General features: G+C 42.5%; 1 protein-coding gene across 2 annotated transcripts in view; it reads right to left on the reverse strand.

Moving 5' to 3' along the window:
- Nucleotides 1-256: 256 nt before the first annotated feature.
- IRAK3 (interleukin 1 receptor associated kinase 3) overlaps nt 257-14226 on the reverse strand; it is a 47475-nt gene continuing 33505 nt past the window's right edge. For both annotated transcript variants that reach the window (XM_073900702.1, XM_025882810.2), the window contains exons 9-12: nt 4184-4382; nt 3853-3915; nt 3600-3764; nt 257-1810 (exon numbers count right to left, since the gene is read on the reverse strand). In XM_073900702.1, coding sequence (XP_073756803.1) covers nt 1295-1810; nt 3600-3764; nt 3853-3915; nt 4184-4382 — 943 coding nt within the window. In that variant the 3' untranslated portion in view covers nt 257-1294. The remainder of the gene's footprint in view (nt 1811-3599; nt 3765-3852; nt 3916-4183; nt 4383-14226) is intronic.

Consider the following 14226-nt stretch of genomic DNA (forward strand, 5'->3'; position numbering starts at 1 on the left):
GTCTCTAGAAGCTAGAAAAGGCAAGGGAATGCATTCTCTCCTAGAGCCTCCAGAAAGAATGCCAAGGACTTCTGACCTCCAGAATTGTAAAATAATTAACACACACACACACATATATATGTGTGTGTGTATATATATATATATATATATATTTTTTTTTTTTAAGTAACCTCTATACCCAACGTGGGGCTCGAACTCACGACCCTGAGATCAGGAGGCAGATGTTCTACTGAATGAGCCAGTCAGACACCCCAACTTATATTGTTTTAACCCACCAAGTTTGTCATAATTTATTATAGCAACAATATGACATTAATACAGGTAGTTTACAACCCAGTAAGAGAGAGAAGACGGCATAGGCAACTTTGGTACAATTCAGAAAGTGACACGTATATAATAGAAACACAAAAACAATGCTATGGTAATGCTGATGAGGCGAGTACTTCCGGCTCGGGGAAGCTTCCTGGAAGACGCAGTTCTGCTGGGGCCTTGACGGCCCGGGTAGGATTTCAACAGGGGGAGACCCAGTAAACAGGAGGAGTAAAGGCACAGAGTTGGCAGGCATAGGATCAAACAAAAAGCTGACATAGGCCCTTGTGACCAGCCATTTTCTCAGAAACAAAATTTACTTGATTAAAATTTCATAAATTCTACTCAGGATTATGAATGTCAAATTCATTCCTAAGTTTGTAAAAAAAATTGTAATAATAGCTAACAACTATATGATATGTGATAAACTATCCTAACAGTTTAAATACAGAAATCCAGATCTTGGGCAAGAATCCCCTCTCCCCTCTCTACAGAGAACATGTCATAGTCAAGAGTGAATCTGGCTCATTTTCAGGCAGGCAGGCTTGACAGGGATGAACAGAAAAAATACTAAGTGTTAATTAAAATAAACAAAAAGGTAATTCCTTAAAAAGGCATCTGTTAACATTTACAAATTAGACAGTTCCTACGATCTTCGAGAGCAAGCTAAACAGAACAATGGGATTTAACTGAACTGAACCTACTTAGCAGACTGGAGGCTCTGAGGGCTCATGCTGCTGATGAAGAAGACAGGAGAATCCAGTCCCTTTTGTGGTAGGTTTTGTTTGTCTGAGGTCAGAGCTCATGATCTTAAGTAATTTTGAACGGCTCTAATTTAGCCTAGGTGTAAGCCTAGGAATTGGGAAGGAAGGAATAGCATTGTCCAGATTATTGATCTGCATCCCCCAAACTCACCATCGATAGTCCTCATAGCATGACTTATGGTGACAATGTTTTCCCAAGATGGTACCTGTACTCAGGTGCCTTAGCAATACTTGCTTTCTTCTTTGTCTTCTGGTGAGATCGATTCTCTTTTGTATGGTTCACATTTGTTCCAGGAGAAATTGCAGGAACAGCTGGTCTCCACTGGCCTGCTCCTGTAAGAATGGCCTGGAGTTTCTGCAGAAGGGTCCATAAATGTACCACAGGCGCTTGGGTCCTGGGATAGAGCGGAATGCTTTGGAAGCCAACTTTCTTGACAAGAAGAACTGGGCCTGTTGCAGGCATCCTCATTTCTCTCACTGCCTGTCTTTCTGTCAAAGCCCAGAAACGTAACCTCAGACTGGCTACATTCAAATGGAACTTTCTGAGTCACTCCATCTTTTCTCAAACCTTTATCATGAGGTGGTGAACAATTATTCTGGTTTTCATCATCTTCCACTGGAATACTTGGTACGTTCTCCAAGAACAGAGGAGAAGGACACCTGAAGGACTTTAGAGACGTGGGAGGATCCTCAGCAAAATATAACCTGGCTTGAGTACTTTCAAGAGTGGTTAGGACCTAGTTAACCAAGAAGCAAAGAAACATTTGCATTAAGCTTCCATAACCTCTCCTTTCACCTTCTTTCTATCTACCTATTAAGGAGTATTCTCTTATTTTCATGAAATAAGTTCAACTATAGAGTTCTGAATGGGAAGGTATTATTAAAGATTAGCTAAACCCTTTCAGTTGCATGAGTAAATTAAAAGACTTAAAGCCAAGTATAAAAGAAACTGCACTGAAGTAAATATCAAGAGACCTGAGTTGAGGCTTAGATTTGCCACCAACTACTGTGTGTCCTGGGCTGAGTCTCCATACATTTTTTACTTCAACCTTAATATGCGGAGTACTGGAAAGGGTCAGGGGACAGGGGACCCAATCTGTAGTTCTCAAATGTCAGAATTACCTACAGGAGCCCTCTTAAAATACAGATCCCTTGGCCCCAACCTAAAGATCGTCACCGACAAAATATGAAGATAGGGGCCCAGGAACCTATATTTTAAAAGCTTGTCACTTGATTTGGATGTGCAGCCCAAAGTGAGAACTGTTGACCAGATTTAAAAGAACATGTAACATCCCTTTGCGCACACATGTAATTTTTAAAACTACATTTAGAGAGCTTTACTATTTACAAAGTGCTTTCACACACATTATCTCATTTAATCTGCACAAACAACACTATTATTCCCATTTTACAGATAATAAAGCTGAGGCTCAGATAAAGGGAATAAATATCACTAGCCAGTAAGGAGCAGATGTGTTGCTTGACCTCAGATCTGGCTCTCAATTCCATGTTTCTTCCACTGTGTATCTCATAGCTCTTTTGGGGCCCAAGATTCCAGGTCACAAAGCTCTTACTGGTGGTGCCACGCCTAAAATATAGCTCTCCTGACTCCCAGGCCAGGGCTCCTTACATTCTGATTATGTTGACCTCTTGTTTAAAACCCTTTCATGGCTCTACGATAGACTCAGGATAAAACCCCAAATCCCAGAATGGAATTCACGTCCCTCTATCACCTGGAACCTTCTATTATTTTAAGCACTCCAGCTTTTCCCTCACCATATTCCACTTCCATGAACTGCCTGCAGTATTAGTGTCATAAAATCCATCACCTCTGAGGTTTGCAGGTATAGATTCTCTCCAACTAAAATGTCCTTCTATCCTTACTGCTGCCTAAATTCACCCTGTTCTTTAGACTATAGCTCAGCCATCACCTCCATCGAGAAGCTTCCTTGACTTGGCTGGTATGTGTTCCCATTTGACCTGGGCTTCCACCTATCATTACACTTATCTCTCCGTACTGAAATGCCATGTTAACTAATCTGACTCTCACTTTGGACTGTGAGTTTGAGGGCAGCAACTATATCTTGATTACTGGTGTACCCTCAGCACCCAGGACCAAGACTGGCACATGCAAAGTAAGCACTAGCTAAGTATCTGTTGAACAAATAAGCAAATCAATGCATGGATGATTAAATTGATGAGTAAATTTAAAAAAATCAATAGAGGAAATATGTAATGCATTTTTTAATAGACCAGATCTCTAAATGAGTGTTGAATAAATTCACTCCAAACTACTCACTTAAGTCTTTTCATTAAAATTACTCATTTAAGTCCCATCCAACAATGCTCTCTCCACCAGAGTACCATATAATGGGACTTGTGACTTGGAAAAGCTATGAGGTTAAAATTCTGTGTTAGGGGCTGGATTTGCCCCATTGATAAAGAATTCACTTAGACACAATTTATCCAGTTTAGATTTTCCATGGTTCTGTGGGCTTGGTTTTGAATAAAACCATGTGTACGCACTTCATCCATTGACGGTCTTAACTTTGCCCGCGTGGTAGCACACTGGCCTGCCAACGAGAAGAGCTTGGCAGAGAAATTCCGAGGACAGGGATGCACTTTCTTATCTAGAAATGAAAGACATGAATCGAGGCCTCTCTTCTCCATCAATTCCATAAGGAGATCCCTCTAGGAAGAGAAGAAGACAACTTTATCTTTCAGAACTCTACCCCAAAAATGACCGAGAGACAGGAACAGAGATGAAGACAATTCTCACCAGCTGGATATGCTTCGGATCATCTAACACCACTTTACAACCTGTCAGAACTTCCATTATTACCTATAGGGAATATATAGAAAGTCAGCTACATATGTTAAATATATACATACAATTAGTTGCAGCGATTAACCTTGACAATAGGTAACGTTCATTCTAATTAATGACTATATTTTACTATTCGACTGATTACATAAAATTAGTGTGTAAGAAAATGAGTAACAGGAAATCAATAGGTCTCAAAGTGAAAGCCCTTAAAAAAAATTCTTAGACTTTAGAGCATTCCTGGTGGTAAGCTTTCCTCCTTTGTTGACTGGTACTTGGTACTCACAATTCCGAAGCTATAGACGTCCGTTTTGACGGAAAGTTTGCCCTGTCTGATGTACTCTTCGGGCAGATACCACACATGTTTACTGCTGCTGCTGGTCATACTTATGGTAGAGCTCTGATGTTCCAGGTGGGGCCGGAAGTGTGCCATGCCAAAATCAGTTAGTTTGGGGTGGAACTGATCATCCAAGAGTATGTTTGCACTAAAATTGTAATCAAGGACAAACAAGACAAAAACATAAAGGCATTCCGGTGAAAAACAAAATGACACACTCAATTTCATATCTGGTTAATTCCAAACGCTGACAACACAAAGCCATACATAACTTTCCATGAACTAGAGGGTATCTTCTCATTTTTCTTAAAGTAGAAATACAAGTATTATATAAAGCTCTAAAATGAAAACCTGGGGCGCCTGGGTGGCTCAATCGGTTGAGTGACCGACTCTTGAGTTCAGCTCAGATCGTGATCTCAGGGTCCTGGGATCAAGCGCCATCGGGCTCCATGTTCAGCAGGGAGTCTGCTTGGGATTCTCTCTCTCCCTCCGCCCCTCCCCCCATTCATGCACATGCTGTCTCTTGCTCTCTCGCTTTCAAATAAATAAATCTCTAAAAAAATAAAATGAAAACCTGACCTAAACAGTGGGCTTTTCAAATTTATAGATACATGTAGGGAGTTGGTGGATAAAGCTGATCCTTTGCCAATAGGAGAAACTAAAGGTAAGCAAAGTAGCTTTCCTTGTGCTCTTCTGATACACAATGAGAATTTGAAGTGGGTTTTAATCAGCTAATAATCAAATACCTGTTACGTGCCCAGAGCTGTGCTGTGGAATGTCCAGCCTATCAGCAGAGAGCCACTAACCTGCAATGGGGTGAGGAATCTTTGGTAGCCCTGCCTTAAGGATAAACCTAGTCCATTGTCCCCTCTCTACGGACTTTCTATGGAGTAAAGGCAAAAATGTCTTTGGGACTTATTTAAAATATAAATATCTGCAGAGGTAAAGGCTAAGTGCTTAACGTCAGTTTTAGCTACCTGTCACATAAAAACCTTAATAATCACTTAACATCTTGGCTGACCGGTAAGCATCAGCTTACTTCTACCTTCAAAGGACTGCCATAGCAGGGATGCAAAAGGCTAAGCCCATGCATTTCACATGGCCCCCACCTGGTGTGAGTCCCAGCTCCGTCTTACCCTGGCTCTGGGACTGCGGGTGGCTAACTTCACCCCATACGCCTCAGTGTCGTTGTCCTCACAAGTGAAATGAGGCAAACAACAGAACTCACAGAACTGAATACAAAGAGCCTACTTACTACCCGGCATACAATAATGCCCAATAAATGGTAGGGAAGATGAAAATCAGTAACGAATCATAAGAGAGCAGATGGATATTGACAAAAGAGGTGGGTGGGCCAAGAGAAAGTCATCTATTTCTCACTTCTGCTTGGGGGCTCTTCAGAGCTTACCTTTTGTTCCCTGAAACCAAAGCTTCTAATACTAGCCCTGCCCATCCAAAACGCAAGTGGTATATTTGTAGTGCTACACATTGTCATTAAAAGTGGTAACAGTGGCGTGCCTGGGTTGCACAGTCGGTGAAGCGTCCGACTCTTGATTTCAGCTCAAGTTGTGGTCTCAAGGTCGTGAGATCGAGCCCCGCGATGGGCTCCGTGCTCAGTGCAGAGTCTGCTTGAGATTCTCTCTCCCTCTCCCTCTGCCCCTCCCGCTCATGTCTCTGTCTCTCTAAAATAAATAAATAAATCTTTAAAAAAAAGTGGTAATAACTATGGGATAAGAACAAGAAATTCTTAATCCTGAACAAATACTGGTTCTTACAAAAGCTCCAGAAGTCCCTTGCTCGCCCTGTACAGGTAGGCTGACAGGCAGAACCTAGTTTCATAGGCCTGAATTGCAGGTGTCCTAATAATCCAGAGTACTCAGAGTCCTAGTTCTGTTTTGAGGATTCAAAGCTGAGACCTTTAAGAATTCTAGCCCGGGGTTGCCTAGGTGACTTAGTCGGTTGGGCGTCTGCCCTCGGCTCAGGTCATGGTCTCCAGGTCCTGGGATTGAGTCCCATGTCAGGCTCTCTGCTCAGTGGGGAGTCTGCCTCTCTCTCTCTCCCTCTGCCCCTCCCCACTGCTTGTTCTCTCTCTCTCTCTCTCTCAGAGAGAAATCTTTAAATCCTTAAAAAAAAGAAAAAAGAAGAAGAAGAAGAAAAAAAAAGAACTCTAACCCGGACTTTGTCTAGAACTGAGTTAACAACAGACAGCATGAAGACATTCCTCAGGACCCTTTAAGGATCCAGAAGAACATATTCTAAACTTGATGTCACTCTCTGTCCTTTAAGGGTGGCAGGAGAATTGCAAAATCCAAAGAGCCCACCTCATGTATGAGTCCCAAGGCTCTTACCTGTTGTGTGATCCTTGCATTTATGAGAACCTCAGAGAGAGCCCAGCCCTCCAGACTTGTATCAATAATCACAGTCCTCATTTTTCTCCTGGCCTTGTCTTTTCTCCGTATATTTCAGACCTGGCAGCTCCTAAGGCCAGCCTGGGTCCTGCACATCTAGGGCACTCATCATCCGTCTCATTTGGAAAACGGCATTGACTATCCTGACAAACCTCTGAAGATGTTGAGTCCACTAGAACCAGATCCTACCTTCTCTCCAGCTCCAGATAAGAACAGACATTTAGTTCAAAATTACTTCTTCCATAGGTATGTGTACACTTCAAGGGCTCCAGTCAAGGAGGAGCCTCCTGGAGATCCCTGGATCATTTCGGAGCGCCGGGGTATTTAATGCAGGAGTTTGCCACGTGTGCGGGGAGGTGAGATGGGTAGAGAGGTTCATTAACGCCCATTAGCAGGACCCCACCTTCTGCCCCTCCAGCTTCTGCTGCACTGACAGCTTAGCTCTCTTCTACACACGCCCCCTCCCCCTGCACGCACACACTGAATTTCAGCACAGAGGGACAGAAAGACTCTGAAGGCGCGTCTCAGTGTCAAACATCTCGCCCTCTTCTTCCTCAACTCCGGCTCTAAAGAAGGTATAAAATCATAACGTAAAATGCTAGACCCATGAGGATGCAAAAGCCGAATTTGTAAAACACTTAGAATTCCTGAAGAATAAGTCTTTTCTAAGCACAAAAGCAAAAACAAACAAACAAACAAACAAACAGCCTCAAAACCAAAACCATTATCTAATCCCTGTATTTGCCCCTCAGCAAAGCTAGTAGGAAGCTTTCAGCAACTGTTGACTCATGCTCTTGACAGACTTAGGGGGAGCGGTAACCACAATGTGTGACACAGTAACACATACAGAGGGCTTCGGGCCAGTGAGGGGCTGTCTGTCAGAATGTGAAACTGCTCTAGGGTGCTGCATTTACACTTTAATGGTGATATTTGGTGAAAAGACCAGCAGACTTTTTAGTGCATAACATGAATTTTGAGTGTAGTGATTTACTCCGTTCTAAAGAAAAATCAACAGGAGCTGAGGAAGAAGAATGTTCTGTTTTAAGAAAGTAGGAACTGCAAAACCCCTTCAACAATGAGGTCTACCCTAATTCTTTCCCTTACTGCAGCCTTAAATAGAACATTCATGCTGTGCCTTCAACTATCACGCAGGTCAATGGAATATGTTTATCCTATGGGGCTAAGAACAGACTAATGAAATAAAGACAATATAAACTAACCACAATCACATAACAGTATAATTGAACAAAAGGGGTAGCTTGCTAGCTATCATGCTTACCAAAGAGATAGATAAGACACGTGTAATGGTCCATTCAATTCAATTTAGTGTCTCCACAACCTATTTCTGCTATTCTTTCCCACAATGCTCCTTACTGTAACACAGACCATCGCCTCTCTAGATGATTCTTCTAGTGCAGGATCAGTGGTGATACACTGAGAAGGGGCAAATCCTACACAAGGTGGTCAGTTTGTGTCCTGACTCTGGGGAGTAACATACTTCATCTTTCTATTGCCAGGGGTCTCCACGACAATTCTTTTTGAGGGACTTGAACCTCCCAAAGGCTACAATAATTGCTTTCTTTGCACGTCAGTTTTTCTCCTGATTTAGTTGAAGCCCTTGGGCCTAAAATATAAATACAAAGCATGATGATGCATCTAGATTATAATGCAGAATTTGAATGGAAGTACAAATACACACTTGACATGTAAGCACAGGACTGGTTTTTAAAAAGACATATTTGTAAAGGATTTGAGGGGGGAGTTATTGGTACAAAGTAGCCCAGTCCCTGAGTGCCTGGCAATTCTCCGGAAAAGTCTGGACTTCGACAAATTGGTCCCAAAGATAAAATCGACCCACCGGCCTCTTGGTGACAGCCTGAGGCAACAGGACATCTTGCTGTCACTGCTGTTACAACACCGAGACACCCCTCACCAGATGAGGCTGATCCAACTTCTCAGGGAAGCTACAGGTTACTGGAAAAGGGCATACACCCCCCCCCCCACTTCAGCATGCCAAGCATCTGATACAGCTGAAGCCCTTTCTTCCCCCTTCAATTGTATGACCTTCTCTTTCTTTTCCATTGAACCCAGTTTTAAAGGTTGTTATTGCTTTACTGATGATTTATGAGTCCTAGAGTCTCTGTGTAAAGGTCCAGCCAATTAGGCATATTCATGCGTTAAATGTGAAATTTCGTCTCTAACCAAACTAGCGCAACTTCCCTAAGGCTGAGTTTCCTCATGGGTAAAAAAGATCAGGGAAGGCTTACCTCTCAGGGTTGTTACAAGGATTAAATGAGAAAATGTATTCAGAGCGCCTGCTACATAGGGAGGGCCCTGAAATATACTCCGAAGGACATAGGCTGGCCTTTGTCCATCCTACACCCACCTTAAAATCCCAAGAAACTTGGGGATTTCTAGAAGTTCAAGGCACCAGTCTGAAATAACAAAGGTACAGGGGGTTGCATGATGACCCTGGAGATCTGGGGATCCTTGGGTTAATTAGTTTCAGGGTGTCTGTTGAGTTTCAAAATAGTTCCAGAGAAGTTCTGGAAGAACCTGACTAACGTAACATTTCCAGATACTCTAAGATCATGGAGAGAAAAGAAGAATCATTTGGCATACATGTGTGCATGTATGTACACATGTGTATAAATAAATGGGTGCTGAGGTTTAGAGACAGTGATGGCAAACAAAATTAACAAGGACAATTTAAATTTATGTACTATTTAATTGTGCTGGCATCCCTTAGAAAAAATAAACTTATCTGGAAATTTTAGAAGAAGGGAGACACTCGGGGAAAATAGAAAAATTGGAGGAAAAAGAATTGTTTATATCTAAAATGTTTCTGAAAAACAAAAGTACATTTTTTAGGGGGAGATTCATTAATTAAACAATCAACCCATCAAACAAACATACTTTGCATTCCCTGTAGGTTTTGCATCCCTACTAAACACTGAGCTGAGCAGGGTCCTTGACACACACATCAGGTCTGGGGGGTAAATGCAGGCGGAGTTTAGGTCCTCAGGCAAGGGTGTCACGGTTGTAGGAAGGGGCCAATCTATGACTTCTTAGCCTCCCTCCCAGCCACTCAGTCCCTCACAAAGGAAATTCTCCACGCATTTACTACCACCGTACATCTCTGATCAATCTCTTTTTTAAGAATTCGTTTTTAAGCATATGGCTTTTCCTTTCCTTTCTTTCCTAGACCACCTCCCTCGTATGAAAGGCTGTTTCACTTGGCAGGAGACACATGGCAATATGGACTGAGAACATGATCTTATAGGAAACATTAGAAATGTTCACCGAGATTATCTCGGCTTTGGAAACATTAACAGGAATGAATGCCTAGGATGAAAAATGCCGAGGATAAAATGCATTTCAATTTAAAATCGTTCATAAATGTGAAAACAATTAAGCTGGCTAAGGGATGGGATGGAAATAACAAGGTTTACTGCTTTCAGATGCTTTTATGTGATCCTGTAATTCAAAAACATCTTCGTTTCCCAAATAACAGAGACTTTGCCAAGAACAGAGACTTCAACTCTTTATGATTCTTTACTTTAAATCCTTTCCTCCTTAAATTCCACCATCTGGAAGTGAATTTTGCTTTTATAACATTCTCTTTGAAGAGTTGAAATTACTAAGACGTTTTTGGGCTAACTAAACCACTAGACTTCTTGAAAATACCTTTGAAATGTGGGCTTGGCTTCCTCCTTGGGTGTTCCACAGCTGTGTCCTTGACAGTGTCGCCTTAGAAGACTATGTATTCTCACTGCTTGAACAAGACAAAGATTCCCAATGCTGACCTCCAGGTTTATTATCCCCTCAAAGTCTGCTGCCTACTGCCATTTTCACTAGGAGTTCAATGTCAACATTTCCAAGTTTGCACTCGTGATGGTCCCATCTCCTGCCCAATTTCCCTGTCTCTGCCCATGAAACCAGCATGCTCCCAGGAATCCCGGCTAGGAACACTTAAGTGCCTAAAAAGACCATGATTCGGACCCACACAAACATAGAACCCCACCTCCTTCCCCATCTGCAGACATGGGATAGAGAGAGATTACAAACCTCTGTAAATCAGTTTTCTCCTCTGTCATACTGAGATAAGACCAATGATATCCAAACTCAGGGTTGTTGGGAGGAGTAAGTTATTCAGTCAGCTTTTATGTCAGGTCTAAAGTCAGGCTGGCCTTCACCGAGTTCCCTAATCTGTCTGCAGCCTATCAGCTCCCCTGAATGCATTAGCACTTCCCAGTGCAGACTAGCCAGACAGTGCTTAGTACTGTTCGGGGACTTTCTTTATACTGTTCCCCTCACCCGCAAAGTATTCCTCCCTCCCTTATTTTCATTCAAATCCTCTTTGCAGCCCAAGATTCTCTTCCTCCCTGAAGTTTTCACTCTGCTACCCTGAATGGCAGTGGTTCTCCTTCCCCCAAGTTCCCACCGAGCCGCCTGCATGATACTATTCGGCACTTACTCAGAAACCAGCTTATGTTGTTTACATAAGCATAATGTTGAGTCTATAGCAGACACCAAGCAAACAATCATTGATATAATCGCTTTGTGACTTAAGAGAATTTGAAACCATAAGTGGACCTGAAACCACTCTGCATATGGCAAATAGATGGCCCAAATGCTGCCAAAGCATCTTTCGGGTTCCTTGGCAGACATCACTAATTGAGTTCAGAATGCCTCCACCCCAGGTTCCCTTTCAACATTGCAGGTGGGAAGTCATTACCAATCCATCAACGACGGAATGTGGGATGAAACAGATTTGTCATTGCTGCTCTTGGATCATCACTTCCTTTTCAGATGCGGTAAATGAGCCCACATGGTCGAAATGACTTGTTTTTTGCAAAATAGCTTGTAAATGGCAGAGCCAGGACAAAAGCCTAACCCTCCTTTTCCCGTTTGCTATTCTTTCAATTTACTACAGTTAACTGAAAGAAACATCTTTTTGTTCAGCTACTCATAAAAGATGAGAAACTGTTGATTACTGAGCAAACAAAATGAAATTTCTCTCTTCTTTCCTTCAGGTATATACAGATAATCGTCGAGGCAAAACAACGGTTGAAGGGTGAATCACAGGAAGACAGATTTTAGCTCAAAAGAAACGAAGTTCCACTCGTTAGAGCTGCACCCAAATGGAGCACTAACAACACACCATGCAAGGGTCCAAGGACAGGCTGGATGAGACACTTAGAGACAGTCTCCATGATGTGGCAGGAACGACAGCTTACTGCCAAGCCGGGCCCTGGGCTTTACACTAATTACCTCACTGCATCCCCACAACTCTGGGAGGAGGGTCCAGGAGTCACCTGCCCTTTTCCGGACAAGGAGTTTTATTTTATTATAACAGTAGAACATAACCCTTAAATAAAAATTTTAAAAACATGATAGAAAAGTAAAACATAAACCATTAATCAAAAAGCCATAGTCTCTCCATCTACATAAAATCTTATTCATATTTTGGTATGTTTTAATCTTTTTTTTTTTTTTTTAAAGTAGTGCCATGCCCAGTGCAGAGCCCAACACAGGGCTTGAACTCATGGCCCGAGATCAAGACCTGAGCTGAGAGAAAGAGCCAGTTCCTTAACCGGCTGAGCCACCCAGGCGCCCCTTAATCTTTTTGAAAAATTCATGTATTTGGGGTTCTGCAAGTTATAACTGTATACTGTATCTAGTTCAATTTGGCTCTTTTCACTTGATCTTACTTTATGCACATTGTTCCATGTTATTTCATACTATTAAAAACATTATTTAGTAATGTCAAGTGATGTATGACAAACTCTCCTGGGATTCATCAGTCTGAGGTCCAAATGCAGAAGAGAAAATAAAGGTAACAATATCTTCCATTTCTTACTCCATCAAAAACAGAGCCCTGACTTAGTCCCAGAAAAGGTCGCTGTTGAACACATTTCGAGATGTCCTTTTTCGAGCCAATTATAAGGGCTGTGCAATAAAATGACATCTCTCCTAGAAGCTGCCTTTCCTTCCAAAGAGTGAGAAAATGTCTATGACACGAACAGAAGAATAGGAATCTCAGACTGTCCTCAAAGCACTAGGCTGTACAAACAGAGACCAAGAATCAGGGAGGCCCAAGTTTAAAGCAAAGTTAAGAGTTCATTTAAAAGAATCGGGAGGGTAATCTGGGTCAGCCAATTCACATTTGGTCAGGACTGCTGGAGGCTGAATGTCATCACCATCAGATGTTCAGTGCCCTGAATGAAATGGGTTGGTCTCATTCCAGTTTCCAGAGAACAGGTGCACACAAAGAAGGGGGGGGGTGGGATGTACTGTTATAGTTGGTACTAATTAACATCCTTGCTGGCAGGCTCAGCAGAAGGGTCAAGAGTTCATTGGCAGTAGAAAGGGCTGATTCGCTCTGGAATCACTGATTCCAGGGACACACTGATGAGCTGTGTGAAACCACAATCTCAAAGAAATGCCCACAGCCCCGGAACTCCATACCCTGACACGTGCCCGGGTGGACATAGTCCATAGATAGTTGCGTTTGAGTCCTCAACCCCTTTGGGAAACCCAGAAAGGCAACACTCCTCAGCAGCCCCTTCACCAACTAAAAGAATAAAATATGCTGGTAGCACATATCCAGTTTAAACCCTGCCTCTTCCATGAAATTCTCTGTATCTGACCAGATAAGCTTTTGGTCCTCCATATCTGTAATACTGTTGGGCACTCTGTCTAGCAGTGTTACTGAAATTATTTATAGTTGGCCACATCCAGACCCCAAGTACCTGAGATATTAATAGCCTCCTTCTAAGTGTGAGACATCGTAAGAGACTCCAGACCTTTCTGTTCCCACCTCTAGTCCCAGAAATGCCTCAGAATTCCTTGTAAGGGCTTAGCTTATCCTACCCAGGTCCTCCGCCTGGTTAGCATGCACACCCACTACACCCCTGCCCCCCGCATTCCTCATCCCTCCCAGGAGACCTTTCCTTCTCCAGTCTTGTCCCTTCCTTTCCAGTCAACCCATTTTTCTCGTTTTCATTATACACTTGGCAACTCTTTAGTTGACTCCTTCCCTTGAACAAATGATTGCCTCTGCTAGGAATATTCTCTCCTGTTCTTTCAACCAATCCGCTGTCATGATCCATCTCCTCAAAGGCTGGACGTGGAACTCTGCAATTAGAATGAGCCTTCTTAGACCAGGCAGGCATTGCGCATGTTAGGTGTTTCACTATGTAGTTTCTGTGTTTGTGTTCTCTCTCTGATCACCAGGTTGAACCTTCAAGGATAAGACGATGATCACCAGCATCTATCCCACGTGGTCTAATACAATGCTCTGCATACAACAGATGTTCCATAAATATTTGTAAACTAACATAAACATGATTTTCAAAATGTTCAATAAATATATGTTGACACAGAAGTGATTTTTCTTAAAACAGAGCTTAGTTTGTGGGACCTACTCTTCAAACACAGTAAGTTGATGATGGAGGTAAGTGCCATGTGTAGAATGTTTGTGTCCCCCCTCCAAATTCATATACTGAAATCCTAACCCCCAATGGGATGGTATGTGGAGGTGAGACCTTTGGGAGGTGATTAGGTCAAGAGGGCAGAGCC

This window comes from Callorhinus ursinus, unplaced genomic scaffold (genome assembly GCF_003265705.2).
Source record: "Callorhinus ursinus isolate GAN/ISIS: 27379988/994484 unplaced genomic scaffold, GSC_fseal_2.0 scaffold14, whole genome shotgun sequence".
Classification (NCBI taxonomy): Eukaryota; Metazoa; Chordata; class Mammalia; order Carnivora; family Otariidae; genus Callorhinus; species Callorhinus ursinus.